The 16768-nt window shown below is 49.4% G+C and overlaps 1 protein-coding gene across 13 annotated transcripts in view; it reads right to left on the minus strand.

Annotated features, from left to right (window-relative positions):
* FANCA (FA complementation group A) overlaps positions 1 to 15925 on the minus strand; it is a 79771-nt gene extending 63846 nt beyond the window's left edge. For 11 of the 13 annotated variants that reach the window (XR_008494756.2, XM_054455462.2, XM_063654601.1 and 8 more), the window contains exons 1-8: positions 15703 to 15925; positions 15030 to 15139; positions 13687 to 13780; positions 10088 to 10230; positions 9862 to 9957; positions 6363 to 6436; positions 3737 to 3849; positions 1764 to 1846 (exon numbers count right to left, since the gene is read on the minus strand). Coding sequence is in view for 12 of the 13 variants with exons in the window: in XM_054455462.2 (XP_054311437.2) it covers positions 1764 to 1846; positions 3737 to 3849; positions 6363 to 6436; positions 9862 to 9957; positions 10088 to 10230; positions 13687 to 13780; positions 15030 to 15139; positions 15703 to 15925 (936 nt within the window). In the remaining variant the exon portion in view is untranslated. Of the gene's footprint in view, positions 1 to 1763; positions 1847 to 3736; positions 3850 to 6362; positions 6437 to 9861; positions 9958 to 9999; positions 10046 to 10087; positions 10231 to 13686; positions 13781 to 15029; positions 15140 to 15702 lie in introns of those variants that run through there. The other 2 variants (XM_063654606.1, XM_063654607.1) reach the window with 2 other exon arrangements.
* Between the last annotated feature and the right edge of the window lie 843 nt (positions 15926 to 16768).

Here is a 16768-nt window from a genome sequence, read left to right on the forward strand (position 1 = left end):
GAACTCTCATATGCTATCAGTGAGAATGTAAATTAATACAGCCATTATGGAAAATAGTATGGAGATTTCTAAATAGTTGGGTAGTTCTAAAAACAGAATTACCAGCCCAGAGGGTCTCACTTTCACCAGGCATGGTGGATCACATCTGTAATCCCAGCACTTCAGGAGGCCAAAGCAGGCAGATCATGAAGTCAAGAGATCAAGACCATCCCAGCCAACAGAGTGAAACCTCGCCTCTACTAAAAATACAAAAATTAGCTGGGCATGGTGGTGCACGCCTGTAATCCCAGCTATTTGGGAGGCTGAGGCAGAAGAATCGGTTGAACCTGGGAGGCAGAGGTTGCAGTGAGCCGAAATCGCGCCACTGTACTCCAGCCTGGGCAACAGAGAGAGACACCATCTAAAAACAAAAAAAACAAAAAAAAACAACAACAACAACAACAGAACTGCCATATGATCCAGCAATCCCATTACTGGGCATACAGCCAAAGGAAAGGAAATCAGTCAGCTGAAGAGACATCTGCACTCCTACATTTATTGTGGCACTATTAACAATAGCCAAGAAATGAAATCAACCTGTGTGTCCAACAAGAGATGACCGGATACAGAAAACGTGGTATATACACACAATGGAATACTAGTCAGTTTTAACAGAGTCTCACTCTGTCACCCAGGCTAGAGTGCAGGGCGCAATCTTGGCTCACTGCAACCTCTGCCTCCTGGGTTCAAGCAATTCTCTTGCCTCCACGCCCATAGCTGGGACTACAGGCATGCGCCACCAAGCCTGGCTAATTTTTTTGTGTTTTTAGTAGAGACGGGGTTTCACCATGTTGGTCAGACTGGTCTTGAACTCCTGACCTCAGGGGATCCACCAGTCTCAGTCTCCCGAAGTGCTGGATTATAGGCATGAGCCATTGAGCCCAGCCTCAGCTATTTTTTTCTTTTTCTGAGATGGAGTCTCTGTCGCCCAGGCTGGAATACAGTGACACGATCTGCGCTCACTGCAAGCTCCGCCTCCCGGGTTCACGCCATCCTCCTGCCTCAGCCTCCTGAGTGGCTGGGGCCACAGGTGCCTGCTAATTTTTTGTATTTTTAGTAGAGATGGGGTTTTACCGTGTTAGCCAGGATGGTCTCGATCTCCTGACCTCGTGATCCGCCCGCCTCATCCTCCCAAAGTGCTGGGATTACAGGCATGAGCCACCATGCCCGACCAGCTATTCTTTTTTTTTAAAGTGAAATCTCGTCATTCACAGCAACAGGAATGGAACTGAAGGCCATTATGTTAAGTGAAATAAGCCAGGCACAGAAGGACAAATATTGCATGTTATCATTCATATGTGGGAGCTAAAAAGTGGATCTTGTGGAGGTAGAGAGTAGAATGAGAGATACCAGATATGAGAAGGGTATATGCAGTGGGGGAACGAAGAGAGTTGGTTAACGGGTACAAACATACAGTTAGACAGAAGTAAGTTCTAATGTTCCATAGCAGAGTGAGGCGGCTATAGTTAACAACAAATTGTATATTTCAAAATAACTGCAGTATGTGAAATGTTGCCAACACACAAAAATGATACATACTGGAGGTGACGGACACTCTAAACACCCTGACTTGATCATTACACTCTATGCACAAAGCAAGTATCACATATACCCCATAAATAGATACAAACAGCATGTTTCAATAGAGACACGTAGATACATTTCAACACTTGGATTAAGGATGGCTCCTTCTGCTAAACTCTTCACTTGACTTTTCCTCCTACCTGCGGCATTTTTTCAGGCTCCACAGTTCTTCTCAGATCTGAGTTTTTCTGAAATCCCCTCAAAACAAACATTTGCACAAAATCTGAAAAACCACAAAACCAAAGTTATTTATGGACATCATGGTCTCCAAGCAACTGTGAATAGCACAGACCATCCACTTCAGAGGGGCGGGTGAACATATGGCTTGGGCCCACCAGGACCCCTGTGAGCTGCTCCTAACCTGAGAGGAATGCTGCAGAAGTTACTGCTCACCTGACCACAGCCACACTAGCATTCAACAAACCCAATCAGAACCCTTAGATGAACCAGATTTTTTCCTCTTGCACTTCTATTTGAAACGGAACAAGTTTACAGTAAGAGTTTTTTTTGTTTTTTTTTTTTGTGAGACGGAGCCTTGCTCTGTTGCCTGGGCTTGAGTGCAATGGTGTGATCTCACTCACTGCAACCTCCGCCTCCCAGGTTCAAGCAATTCTCTGCCTCAGCCTCCTGAGTAGCTGGGATTATAGGCGCCGCCACCACGCCCAGCTAATTTTTGTATTTTTAGTAGAGATGGGGTTTCACCATCTTAGCCAGGTTGGTCTTGAACTCCTGACCTCGTGATCCACTGGCCTTGGCCTCCCAAAGTGCTGGGATTACTGGCATGAGTCACCCCACCCAGCCCAATTTTTTTCTCTTAAATAAAAGTGGCTTCCAAGGGAGGTCTTACAGATTGTCTTGCCCGCCAATCTCCAATACCAGAGGGACTAGAGGGACCCAGAAGCATCCTATTCTGAGGAATGTGATGGGGGAGGAAAGGCATTCTTAGCTTTTTAAAAAATAAGATCAACAGGACTGAAATCCAAAAGATTTTCTAACTTTGATTTAAATTTAACCTATCTGGGACCAGGTTATAGTAGCTCAGGAATGCTAAGTCGCTCATGCCACCAAAAACCTTTAGGAAAAAGGAAAAAACCCACAAGCTACTGTACAGATCAGTTTCTCATCTAATTTTTATTTGTAGGTGTCTCTTGTAGTGGGATGGGTCTCCCAGCAGGTGTTCCTCATAACCCAAATATCCCAGAGAAGATCTGAGAACTCACCAAGGAAAAGAGTCTCATCACTCAAACGCAGCAGGCAAAGAGCCAGAAAACGAGCTTCAACGCACCTTAGAGACGGGTGGTGGGGCGGCTCTCTAGAGCTGTCCTGCCGCCGTCCAGGGGTGCGCTGAAGATAAGTCCTGACAAACCCAACTACTCCTCAAGCTGGACTGGTCCGAGCCATTCTCTGACAAGCCCAACTACTCCTCAAGCTGGACTCTGGTCCGAGCCATCTTCTGACAAACCCAACTACTCCTCAAGCTGGGCTGGTCCCTGGTCCGAGCCATCCTCTGGTCTCTCAGCACCTTGTTAGTTTGTGGGGGGACATTACAGTCCCAAGTTTTTCTCATAATATCATTCCTCAGGAAGGCCAGGCGTGGTGGCTCACGCCTATAATCCCAGCACTTTGGGAGGCCGAGGTGGGTGGATCACGAGTTCAGGAGTTCAAGAGCAGCCTGGCCAACCTAATGAAACCACGTCTCTACTAAAAATACAAAAAAAAAATTAGCTGGGCATGGTGCAGCATGCCTGCAGTCCCAGCTACTCAGGAGGCTGAGGCAGAGAATCACTTGAACCCAGGAGGCAGAGGTTGCAGTGAGCTGAGATCGTGCCACTGTACTCCAGCCTGGGCGACAGAAGGAAGCAGCTGCAGTCACTCTATGGGAAAGGTGCATGGAAACACTTAAACTCATGTCAAGGCCGACTTACTACTATTTCCACACCAGTCAAGTTAAATGCAAACCCACAACAGGCTGAGACTAGGAGTCTGTCATGCCAGGTTCCCAGGGCCACGGAGACAGAGGCTGTTCTGCCTCACAAAGCTCTTGAGAGCAGAAGGCATTAACACAGATCAAAATGAGTTTTACCCAAGAACCCGCATCTTGTCATGAACGCACCAGAAAGCATGGCCCTGGCGACGTCGGCATGCTGGCAGGATGCTTCTATCTGTTCACAAAGGCAGCACAGATTCCTGAAAAGCCACGATCCCACTGCATGCATGTCGGGATGGCTGGAGACACACACAGACGCAGACGTAAGGCTCAACTCATTCCCATCATCAGGGGATTGAGTTGAGCCATATGTCTCAACATTTTTTTTGAGACAGTTTTTTGCTGTCACTGAGGCTGGAGTGCAGTGGCGCAATCACAGTCACTGCACCCTCGACCTCCCAGGCTCAAGCAATCCTTCCACCTCAGCCTCCTGAGTAGCTGGGACAACAGGTGCATACCACCACGCCCAGCTGGAGGTCTTACTACTTTGCCCAGGCTGGACTCAAACGCCCGGGCTCAAAACAATCTCCCACCTTGCCCTCCCAAAGTGCTGGGATGACTGGTGTGAGTCACTGCGCACAGTCTCAAGTTATTTTATAATTTCTCTTGTGACTTCTTTGACCCATTATGTCGTTTAACTTCCAAATATTGTGGATTTTCCCAATTCCCTTCTGTTGTTGATTCTAATTAAATTCATTTGTGGTTAGAGAACTTATTTTGAATGATTTCAGCCCTCCTAAATTTATTCCTATTTGTTTTATGGCCTGAACCTTTTTTTTTTTCCTCTTGAAACAGTTTCGCTCCTGTCATCCAGGCTTGAGTGCAATGGCACAATCTCAGCTCACTACAACCTCTGCCTCCTGGGTTCAAGCGATTCTCCTGCCTCAGCCTCCCGAACAGCTGGGATTACAGGTACCTGCCACCTTGCCCAGCTAATTTTTGTAATTTTAGTAGAGACAGGGTTTCACCATGTTGGACAGGCTGGTCTTGAACAGGCTGGACAGGGTGATCTGCCCGCCTCGGCCTCCCAAAGTGCTGGGATTACAGGTGTGAGCCACTGCACCTGGCCTTGGCCTGAACCTTATGCTCTATCCTGGGGATTGTTCCATCTGGAATACACATTCTGCTACTACTGGGTAGAGTGCTCCACAGTCAGTCAGGTCAGCCGGTTTGCAGCATTTAACTTCTATATCATTCTTAATCGGACTTGTTCTACCCATTACTGAAAGGGGAGTATTGAAACCTCTAACGATTATTGCTGAAATGTCTACTTCTCTCTTTAATTCTGGCCATTTTTGCTTCATAGATTTTGGTGCTGAGATTAGGTGTGTATATCCTAGGAAGCAGGTTTTTCTTTTTTTTCTTTTTTTTGAGACGAAATTTTGCTCTAGGCCGAGGTGGGAGATCACAAGATCAGGAGTTCGAGACCAGCCTGGCCAACATGGTGAAACCCCATCTCTACTAAACATACAAAAATTAGCTGGGCATGATGGCGGGTAGCCTGTAATCCCAGCTACTCGGGAGACTGAGGCAGGACAATCGCTTGAAACCAGAAGGCGGAGGTTGTAGTGAACCGAGATCGCACCACTGAACTCCAGCCTGGGCAACGAGAGCAAAACCCCATTTCAAAAAAATAAAATAAAATAAAACAAAAAATATTATTCCGGTTGGGCACGGTGGCCCATGCCTGTAATCCCAGAACTGTCAACAGATCAAGATCATCCTGGCCAACATGGTGAAACCTCATCTCTACTAAAAATACAAAAATTAGCTGGGTGTGGTGGCACGCGCCTATAGTCCCAGCTACTCAGGAGGCTGGGGCAGAATTGCTTGAATCCGGGAGGTGGAGGTTGCAGCGAGCCCAGATCACACCACTGCACTCCAGCCTGGTGACAGAGCAGGTCTCTGTCTCAAAAAGAAAAAAAAAGCCCAGGCGAGGTGGCTCATGCCTGTAATCCCAGCACTTTGGAAGGCCGAGGCAAGGGGATCACCTGAGGTCAGGAGTTCGACACCAGCCTGGCTAACATGGTGAAACCCCATCTCTACTAAAAATAACAAAAATTGCCGGGCACAGTGGCTCATGCCTGTAATCCCAGCACTTTGGGAGGCTGAGGCGGGCGGATCACCAAGTCAGGAGATCGAGACCATCCTGGCTAACACGGTGAAACCCAGTCTCTACTAAAAATACAAAAATTAGCCGGGCATGGTGGCAGATGCCTGTAGTCCCAGCTACTTGGGAAGCTGAGGCAGGAGAATGGCATCAACCCGGGAGATGGAGCCTGCAGGGAGCCGACATCACATCACTGCACTCCAGCCTGGGTGACAGAACGAGACTCTGTCCCTAAAAAATAAAAAAATAAACAAATAATAATAACAAAAATTAGCTGGGTGTGGGGGCGGGCGCCTATAATCCCAGCGACTTGGGAGGCTGAGGCAGGAGAATTGCTTGAACCCAGGAGGTGGAGGTTGCAGTGAGCCGAGATCGTGCCACTGCACTCCAGCCTGGGCAACAAGAGCGACACTCCATCTCAAAAAAAAAAAACAAAAAACAAAAAAACACCATAAACGTTCTCTTGAAATAATAAAGCAATAGTTCCTCCAGGTCTAGTATAAATATGCAATGCAATCTAGTCTAGTATAAATTATATTTCAAAGCCAAAAATCAAACCCGTCTGATTTTGGGCTTTGAAATATAATGTATACTAGACTAGATTGCAAAAACAGTAACACTGAATCATCGTTAGCACGCTACCTTTCCAGCAGCTCTTGCAGGCTCACAATGCCTTGTACGTGAAGATGCCACACCGCTTCAAGCAACAAAGAACTCTGAAAAACAAACAAACAAACAAAAACAAAAACAAAAACCCAGCATTATGAGTCCTTTATGAATGCATTTTCCTACAAAATGTTCAGCTTAGGTTCTTAACAACCATACCGTATTGAAAACTAACCTCAAGCAAAAATTAGAGCCTGAAACACATCTTTTTTTACAAAGCTGTACTGGTTTTCAAACTCCCTGGCCTTTGGGCACCCACACACCGTTGCCCAACACTTGCTTCTCTTCCTTCTCTCTTCCTACTCAGTGTAGCCTACTTCCAGCCCTTTCTCCACTTCCCTCTTCCTACTGCTTCGGCACTGGCTCTGACCAGCTCCAGGCCAGGGCTCCAGTGTAGCCAACTTCCAACCCTTTCTCCACAATGTAGCCAACACAGTATTACACACACCTGACACGACAGTCTCTCCTTCAGAAGCCTTCACTGGCTCCTCCTAGCTGCCAGGACAAAGATCAGGCTTCAGTGTGCCCTGTGCGTGTCCCTTGTCTTTCTCACTCAACCCTCTACCATTTGATAAAACAGGATTTGCTTCAGCCACTCAATGCGAACACTGTGCCCGTCACACTGCCCTGGTCTCCCTGCAGCCTCCCCTTCTCATCCCCTATAACTCACACTCTATTTTTTTTTTTTTTTGAGACGGAGTCTCGCTCTGTCGTCCAGGCTGGAGTGCAGTGGCGCGATCTCGAGTCACTGCAAGCTCCGCCTCCCGGGTTCACGCCATTCTCCTGCCTCAGCCTCCCGAGTAGCTGGGACTACAGGTGCCGCCACCACGCCCAGCTAATTTTCTCTATTTTTTAGTAGAGACGGGGTTTCACCGTGTTAGCCAGGATGGTCTCGATCTCCTGACCTCATGATCCGCCCGCCTCGCCTCCCAAAGTGCTGGGATTACAGGTGTAAGCCACTGTGCCCGGCCCCTAATTTGCTCTCTTCACAGTCCGTGCAGGAAGGCTTTCCTAACTCTCCAATCTGATATGCATGTCCATCATCTTCTTCGCAAATCTGTGAGCACCTGTATCATCACACTTCTTGTGGATTTAGTGGCTTGTTTCCCCAGCTAGATGATAATGAGGGCAGGGACCAAAGCAATAACTGAAAAATCTAATGAATTCTATAATGTATGCTGGATAAAAGAATGGGAAAGGCCAGACACAGTGGCTCACACCTGTAATCCCAGCACTTGGGAGGCCGAGATGGGCAGATCATCTGAGGTCGGGAATTGAAGACCAGCCTGGCCAACATGGTGAAACCTCATCTCTACTAAAGATACAAAAACTGGGCCGGGTGCAGTGGCTCACGCCTGTAATCCCAGCACTTTGGGAGGCCGAGGTGGGCAGATCATCTGAGGTTAGGAGTTCGAGACCAGCCTGACCAACATGGAGAAACCCCATCTCTACTAAAACTACAAAAAATTACAGGCATGGTGGCACATGCCTGTAATCCCAGCTACTCGGGAGGCTGAGGCGGGAGAATGGCGTGAACCCGGGAGGCGGACGTTGCGGTAAGCCAAGATAGCACCATTGCACTCCAGCCTGGCAACAAGAGCAAAACCCCATCTCAAAAAAAAAAAAAAAAAAAAGAAGATACAAAAATTAACTGGGCATGGTGGCACGTGCCTGTAATCCCAGCTACTCAGGGGGCTGAGGCAGGACAATCGCTTGAACCTGGGAGGCAGACGTTGCAGTGACCCAAGATCGCTCCACTGCACTCCAGCCTGGGCGGCAGAGCAATACTCTGTCTCAAAAATAAAAATAAACGCCAGGCACAGTGGCTCACACTTATAATCCCAGCACTTTGGGAGGCCGAGGTGGGTAGATCACGAGGTCAGGAGACCGAGACCATCCTGGCTAACATGGTGAAACCCTGTCTCTACTAAAAATACAAAAAATTAGCCAAGTGTGGTGCTGGGCGCCTGTAGTCCCAGTTACTCAGGAGGCTGAGGCAGGACAATCGCTTGAACCTGGGAGGCAGAGGTTGCAGTGAGCTAAGATCGCTCCACTGCACTCCAGGCTGGGCAGCAGAGCAATACTGTCTCAAAAATAAAAATAAACCCTGGGCATAGTGGCTCACACTTGTAATCCCAGCACTTTGGGAGGCCAAGGCGGGCAGATCATGAGGTCAGGAGATCGAGACCATCCTGGCTAACACGGTGAAACCCTGTCTCTACTAAAAATACAAAAAATTAGCTGGGTGTGGTGCTGGGCACCTGTAGTCCCAGTTACTCAGGAGGCTGAGGCAGGACAATCGCTTGAACCTGGGAGGCGGAACTCGCAGTGAGCCGAGATGGCGCCACTGCAATCCAGCCTGGGCGAGAGAACGAGACTCCGTCTCAAAAAAAAAAAAAAAAAAAGAAAAAGAAGAAAAAAAGAATGGGGAAGAAAACATGAATAAACGATCACCTTGGTTCTTTGCTTTTTCTAAGTATTTGCTAATTTTGTTTAGTACCACTAAACATTTTGCATTCTTTCCATTCATCAAAACTCTATAATCCTACTAAGTTCAAAATGCTTCAAAAAAGAGCAGGTAAGAATCATTTTGTATATCTTATCATTAGGTTGGGCATGATGGCTCATCTCTGTAATCTCAGCACTTTGGGAGGCCCAAGAGGGAAGACTGCTTGAGGCCAGGAGTCCAAGACCAGCCTGGGCAATATAGCAAGACCCTGTCTCTGAAAAAAAATGATATACTTTTTTTTTTTTTTTTTTAGTTTACTATACTGCCCTGTAAAAATGCTTGAGACCAGGAGTTTAAGACCAGCCTAGGCTGGGCGCGGTGGCTCACGCCTGTAATCCCAGCACTTTGGGAGGCCGAGGCAGGTGGATCACAAGGTCAGGAGATCGAGACCATCCTGGCTAACACGGTGAAACCCCGTCTCTACTAAAAAATACAAAAAATTAGCCGGGCGTGGTGGCAGGCGCCTGCAGTCCCAGCTACTCGGGAGGCTGAGGCAGGAGAATAGCGTGAACCTGGGAGGCGGAGCTTGCAGTGAGCCAAGATCACGCCACTGCACTCCAGCCTGCGTGACAGAGCGAGACTTCGTCTCAAAAAAAAAAGACCACCCTGGGCAACAAGGCAAGACCCTGTCTCTGAAAAAAAAATTACATACTTTTTTTTAATAGTTTACTATACTACCCTGGAAAATTCTCCATACTAATATACCCAAGAAGGCTAAATGTGTTTTTTAATATATTCTATTCTAATAAATATTACTAATGATAGGTGAATAGTGACAAAAATGGCAACTGAAGGTACTTCTTTCCAATTCACAGATGATTTCTAAACCCTTTTTCATCCACTCTCTGTAACTAATGAGAAGCTTGGAGAATTCCCAAGAAAACCCAGGTACTCTGTTGCCTCCATGCAGATCAACAGAACATTGCCTGGAACACTGGAGAGTCCGATTTGCAATCTCAGATTTACCTGTATTTTCCATAATTCTTGACAGAAGGAAAGACGGGAGAACATACTGTGTGCCAATAAATACTGAGCAAACTCTAACAGGGAAGACAGCTTCTTCTGAAAAGAGAGATTACATTTTTTTAAAAACAGACAAATTACCTGAAACAATATTAAAGCAATGTCCTATTTTCCCAACCAGCTTAAAAGTAACAAAGGGCAGGTATCCTCTTCTTTGCTGGTGTCTTACTCTCTGCTCCACAGTCAGCAGCACAGGGTGACTGGTCTCCGCTGGAGCCGTGCAGATCTGTCCCACGCTAGAGGCAACCATCCCGGCTGAGAGAATACCCACGGGAACCCCCAGCCTTGAGGCTTGATCCTGCAAAGCAGAGCCTTAAACACAAAACAAAACCATAGCTTTCTCTTAACACGAGACAAAATCTAAAACCAAAGACTTGCTGTTTAAAATGCCTTAAGATTCAGTACAAAAAAAAATTGCCTTTTAAAGGGGGAGAATAGATGCAAAGGGAAAAACATGAGAAAAAAATTAGAATTTGATGACCCAAGCAGCTCACAATAAAACTGGTGGCAACACCTGAACCCAGACTTATACATTCGTATTTGTTACGTTTCCCATGACACAAAAGGAGCAAGATAAAGAAATATATTCTGACTAAAAACTTTATCATCTTTTCACAAAGGAGCACAATAAATTGAGAACTCCAGCAGGCTCTTTCAATTACATTGTTTTCTAATTACTTCAGGGATAAGTCTGCTCCTGTTGACTCACATTGATGGTTGTGATAAAATTAGGCAGGGATTTCCCAACACTCTGCCATGCACCACTGGGCAGGTGCAGTCACAGCTGTGCTCAGTCCGCAGGCCACCAAGTGGAACCTCACTAACAGCCTGCAGGCAGCCACCATTCTCCTGAGCAACCCAGCCACTGGTCTGTGTTCAATAAAGTGAGAAACAGTGGGCAACCTGGAAGCAGGCAAAGCCAAGAAACCATTTTCTGATTTATTTGCCTTCCAAAATTAATTTTTTTTGTTTTATTTTTTTGTGATGGACACGTGTCTTGTACTGTCGCCCAGACTGAAGTGCAACGGCACCATCTCAGCTCACTGCAACCTCCGCCTCTCAGGTTCAAGCGATTCTCCCGCCTCAGCCTCCCAAGTAGCTGGGATTACAGGCATGCGTCACTACGCCCAGTTAATTTTCTGTATTTTTAGTAGAGATGGGGTTTCACTGTGTTGGCTAGGCTGGTCTCTAACTCCCAACCTCATTAATCCGCCCACCTCGGTCTCCCAAACTGCTGGGATTACAAGTGTGAGCTACCACGTGAGCCAAAATTAATTGTTTAAAAAACTTGGGCCGGGCACGGTGGCTCATGCCTGTAATCCCAGCACTTTGGGAGGCTGAGGCGGGCGGATTACAAGGTCAGGAGATCAAGACCATCCTGGCTAACACGGTGAAACCCTGTCTCTACTAAAAACACAAAAACAAAATTAGCCAGGTTTAGTGACGGGAGCCTGTAGTCCCAGCTACTCGGGGGGCTGAGGCGGAGAATGGCGTGAACCCAGGAGGTGGAGTTTGCAGTGAGCCGAGATCAGGCCACTGCACTGCAGTCTGGGCGACAGAGCCAGACTTCATCTCAAAAAAACAAAAAACAAAACAAAATAAAACAAAAAAAACTGGAGGCCAGGCTCAGTGGCTCACTCCTGTAATCCCAGCACTTTGGGAGGCCAAGGCGGATGGATCACCTGAGGTTGGGAGTTTGAGACCAGCGTGACCAACATGGTGAAACCCTATCTCTACTAAAAATACAAAATTAGCCAGGCATGGTGGTGCATGCCTGTAATCCCAGCTACTCAGGAGGCTGAGGCAGGAGAATCACTTTAACTAGGGAGGCAGAGGTTGCGGTGAGTCGAGATCACACCATTGCACTCCAGCCTGGGCAACAAGAGCAATACTCCATCTCAAAAAAACAAAAAACAAAACAAAAAAAAACTGGTAACTGCAGTACGTGCCTGTTATTGTAATGTACTGGCTCTAAAAACACATTATCAATACATAAGTAAAAACATTTACAGGCTGATTACGGTGGCTCATGCCTGTAATCCCAGCACTACAGGAGGCCGAGGCAGGTGGATCACGAGGTCAGGAGTTCGAGACCAGCCTGGCCAAGATGGTGAAACCCCGCCTCGACAAAAAATACAAAAATTAGCTGGGTGCCTCAACGGGCACCTGTAATCCCAGCTACATGGGAGGCTGAGGCAGGAGAATTGCTTGAACCCAGGAGGCGGAGTTTGTAGTGAGCCGAGATGGCGCCATTGCACTCCAGCCTGGGCAACAGAGCAAGACTTCGTCTCAAAAAAAAAAAAAAAAAAAAAAATTTACAATAGTTATAGGAGCTTACAATTGTAGTACACGAAATCATCAACTGCTGGTGAAATTCTCAGTAGAAAAGTAGACAGATGGGGCACAGTGGCTCACGCCTGCAATCCTAATACCTTGGGTGGCTGAGGTAAACGGATTGCTTGAGCTCAAGAGTTTGAGACCAGCCTGGGCAATATGGCAAAATCTTGTCTGTACGAAAAAATTAGCCAGGCATGGTGGCGCACACCTGTAGTCCCAGCTACTCAAGAGGCTGGGGTGGGAGAATCACTTGAGCCCAGGAGGTCAAGACTGCAGTGAGCCGTGATTGCACCACGGCACTCCAGTCCAGGCAACAGAGTGAGACCCTGTCTATTAAAAAAAAAAAAAAAAAAAAGTAGACAATGCCATTTTCTTTTTTGAGACAGAGTTTTGCTCTTGTTGCCCAGGCTGGAGTGCAATGGAGGGGTCTCGGCTCACTGCAACCTCTGCCTCCCAGGTTCAAGCAATCCTCCTGCCTCAGCCTCCTGAGTAGCTGGGACTACAGGCACCCACCACTACACCCGGCTAATTTTTGTGTTTTTTAGTAGAGACAGGGTTTCACCATGTTGACCAGGATCGTCTCAAATCCTGACCTCAGGTGATTCGCACACCTCAGCCTCCCAAAGTGCGCGATTACAGGCGTCAGCCACTGTGCCCGGCCAACAATGCCAATTTCTAGTCATTTGTTTCCAATGTATCTCCATGTGAAAGTTTTTTATCTACAAGGCTTTTACTGTGTGTGTGTGTGTGTGCGCGCGCGTGCATGTACTAACTATATCTTTAGCAGAAAAAAACAAACTCAAAAATTAATGAATTAAAGGTTTATCTGTGTGGCTGAGCTTGGTTCCTTGGAATGATAATATGCAATTTGTGAAATTCAAATACAATCATGGCCGTGAAAATCCGTATCATTTGCCAATGACATTCAGTGACCAATTGTCAAAGGAGCGCTATCACTGAAGGTTATTTTAATAGAAACAAGTCATCACATAACAAAGACATGAAGGATCAGAAAATAACCTACTGTTGTTGACCCAGAACTTTCCCTATCTCCCACTCTCAAACTGGCGGGAGAAGGAGGTACCTAGAAAATTGTTTTCCCATCTACTCTCCTGGGCACACCACAACCTGTCTCACCACTTCCATGAGCGAGGGGCACATCCCTGTTGTTGCTATATCCCATGTTTTTCCAAGAGACATTCTGGGTCCTACTGCTTCTGAGTCGCAGGTTGAGTCAGACGCTGTTTTTAAACACAGCATCATAAGCCCAAGAGCAAGTCACACAAACATCACATAGACTTTGCGACTACACACACCAGTGGAAACCCATCGCCTGAGGAAATTTACATTTCTACTTAATTTAGCAAACCATGGTTACTATATAAAAACTCTTCTGCAATTCAAAATAGAGAAAATGAAGCTATAACTTACCTATAAATGAACTAGAATGATTAGCACAAGCCTCAGAACTGTCACAGTCAATCACTTTGCTGAGAGACAATTTTTTACACAGTGGACCTTCTACCTAGAATCCAAAACACAACAAACTCCATTTAAAAAATTCAAGCTCCAGGCCAGGCGCGGTGGCTCACGCCTGTAATCCCAGCACTCTGGGAGGCCGAGGTGGGCAGATCACGAGGTTAGGAGTTCGAGCCAGCTTGGCCAACATAGTGAAACCCTGTCTCTACTAAAAATACAAAAAGTAGCAGGGCATGGTGGGGCACACCTGTAGTCCCAGCCCCTCAGGAGGCTGAGGCAGGAGAATCGCTTAAACCCGGGAGGTGGAGGCTGCAGTGAGCCGAGATCACCCCACTGCACACCAGCCCGGGCGACAGTGTGAGACTTCGTCTCAAAAAAAATAAAAAATAAAAAAAATAAAAAAAATAAAAAATTCAAGCTCTGTGCATAAACACAAGCTGTATTTGTAAGTTATGTTTCCCTACTGGGCTATTTTCCTTTTTTTTTTTGAGAGGGAGTCTCACTCTGTTGCCCAGGCTGCAGTGCAATGGCAGGATCTCGCTCACTGCAACCTCCGCCTCCCAGGTTCAAGGGATTCTCCTGCCTCAGCCTCCTGAGCAGCTGGGATTACAGGCACCTGCTACCACGCCCAGGTAGTTTTTGTATTTTAAGTAGAGACGGGGTTTCACCATGTTGGTCAGGCTGGCCTCGAACTCCTGACCTCAAGTGATCTACCCACTTCGGCCTCCCAAAGTGCTAGGATTACAGGCGTGAGCCACCACGCCCGGCTTTTTTTGTGTGTGTGTGTGAGACAATCTCACTCTGTAACCCAGACTGGATTCCAAGTGGTGTGATCTCGGCTCGCTGCAACTTCTGCCTCCCGGGTCCAGGTTCAAGCAATTCTCCTGCCTCAGGCTCCCGAGTAGCTGGGATTAAAGCCGTGCGCTACCACACCCAGCTAATTTTTGTATTTTTAGTAGAGGCGGGGTTTCACCATGTTGGCCAGGCTGGTCTCGAACTCCTGACCTCGAGTGATCCACCCGCCTCGGCCTCCCCAAATGCCGGGATTACAGCCCTGAGCCACTGCGCCTGGCCTGTTTTCTTGTTGTTGTTGTTTTGTTTTTAATAAAAGAGGCGGGGTCTCACCCCGTTGCCCAGGTTGGTCCAGAACTCCTGGTCTCAGGCGATCCTCCCCTCTGCGGGCCAGGCCACCGCGCCCGCCGCCTCGGGTGTTTTGTTAGGAAAGCTGTGCCGTGGCTGGACTCAAAAACCCCAAACCTAAATCTGCCCGTAGACGGACACCAGCTTCCTCTTACCTCAAGCAAAAGGGCATTCAGGTCCTGATGGCTTCGCAGGAGGCGCACAGCTGATTCCTTTGATTTCTGTGCCCTTTCAGGATTGTATTTTTGCCTCTTGACCCTGCCCGCTACGGAGAGAAGTCGGTTCGAAACCATCACAGCACAGTTTACACACGGGGTCCCCGGCCCGACGCGCAGGTGGACGCCGCGGAGAAACCCACCAGCGACACCCTCCCAAAGAGGGGCTGGGGCTCCTCCCCGGGGCGCAGGTCTCGGGAAACTAACGGAAACGGCCCCAGCGCGGACGCCGGGGAAGACGGCCCAGGAGGGCCCGAGGCAGGGGAGCCCGGGGACGGCTGGCGAGGGGCGGCCTCTGCGCTGAGGGGAGCCCCAGGCCGCGTACCCCAGGCCTGGCTCTGACAGGGCGGTGGACGGGGGCGGCGTTCGGGAAAGAAGGGGGCGCCCCGCGGGCAGGGGCCGGGGGCGTCTGCCCAGGCGCAGGAGGGGCCGGGTCGGGGCTGGGTCCGAGGCAGCCGCGCCGCCCCAGCCAGGCGCCCACCCCGCACAGCCCCCCGGGCGCGGTGTCCGGGGATCCGACCGGCGGAGGCTCGGGCGGGAAGGGATCGGGGAACCGGCGAAACCGTCCCGGGCCGGGCGCCGCCCACTCCCGCGACCTGCCGCGCCCACCTACCCAGGAGCTCGGCCCAGGACCTCCGGCGACCCCCTGGGCCCTGGCCCGAGGCGGAGTTCGGGACCCGCGAGTCGGACATGGCCTTAGCGCCTACAGCCCCGGCGGCGGCTCCCTGAGCCCGAGCCCGCGCTGCGTTCCTATTGGCTGCGGCCAGGCGCGCACGGCCGTTGGCTGGCGGCGGCCAGGCCACGCCCCTCAGGTCGAGGCCTTGCGTCGTGGCCATGTTGGTCGTGGGGGAGGCGCCTGCGCGCGGTGAGGTCCTGCTTGGGTTTGCTTTTGCCGCCGCGATGGGCGTCTCGCGCGGGCAGACTGAGGCCCCTCAGGCGTGGTTCCTGCCGGGAATGACTGGGGTTGGTCCTGAAGAGACCACCTGGCCAACCAAGCCGAAGCAGGCTCAGAGCCCCGCGGGGAGCGCAAAGCCGCGCGCGCCTCTGAGCTCCGGGCAGCCGCTGTTCCTCCCGGGGGCCGAAGGGTTCCCCCGTAGGGCGGCGTTTCGGCGGCCGGAGACCGCGCGGTGGCCGCGCCTGTGGTCCCAGCGCTTTGGGAGGCCGAGGCTGGAGGATCGCTTGAGCCCAGGAATTCCAGACCAACCTGGGCAACAGAGCGAGACCCCATCACTTTTCTTTCTTTTCTTTTTTTTTTCCTTTTTTTGAGACGGAGTCTCCCTCTGTCGCCCAGGCTGGAGTGCAGCGGCGCGATCTCGGCTCACTGCAACGTCTGCCTCCTGGGTTCAGGTGATTCTCCTGCCTCAGCCTCCCAAGTAGCTGGGATTACAGGTGCGCGCCACCACGCCTGGATGATTTTTGTTATTTTTAGTAGAGACAGCGTTTCGCCATGTTGGCCCAGGCTAGTCTCGAACTCCGGACCTCAGGTGATCCGCCCGCCTCGGCCTCCCAAAGTGCTGGGATTACAGGCGTGAGCCGTCGCACCCGGCCGAGACCCTGTCTTTTAACCAGACTGGGCGGCAGAGCGAGACTGTCTCAAAACAAAACCAAACATAAGAATTCGTAAATGCAAGTACCTAGGGGAAGCTAATGTGCCTCAAAGCCCTGGGGAAGTAGAGGCC

The sequence above is a fragment of the Pongo pygmaeus genome, chromosome 18, assembly GCF_028885625.2.
Source record: "Pongo pygmaeus isolate AG05252 chromosome 18, NHGRI_mPonPyg2-v2.0_pri, whole genome shotgun sequence".
In the NCBI taxonomy this organism is placed as follows: domain Eukaryota; kingdom Metazoa; phylum Chordata; class Mammalia; order Primates; family Hominidae; genus Pongo; species Pongo pygmaeus.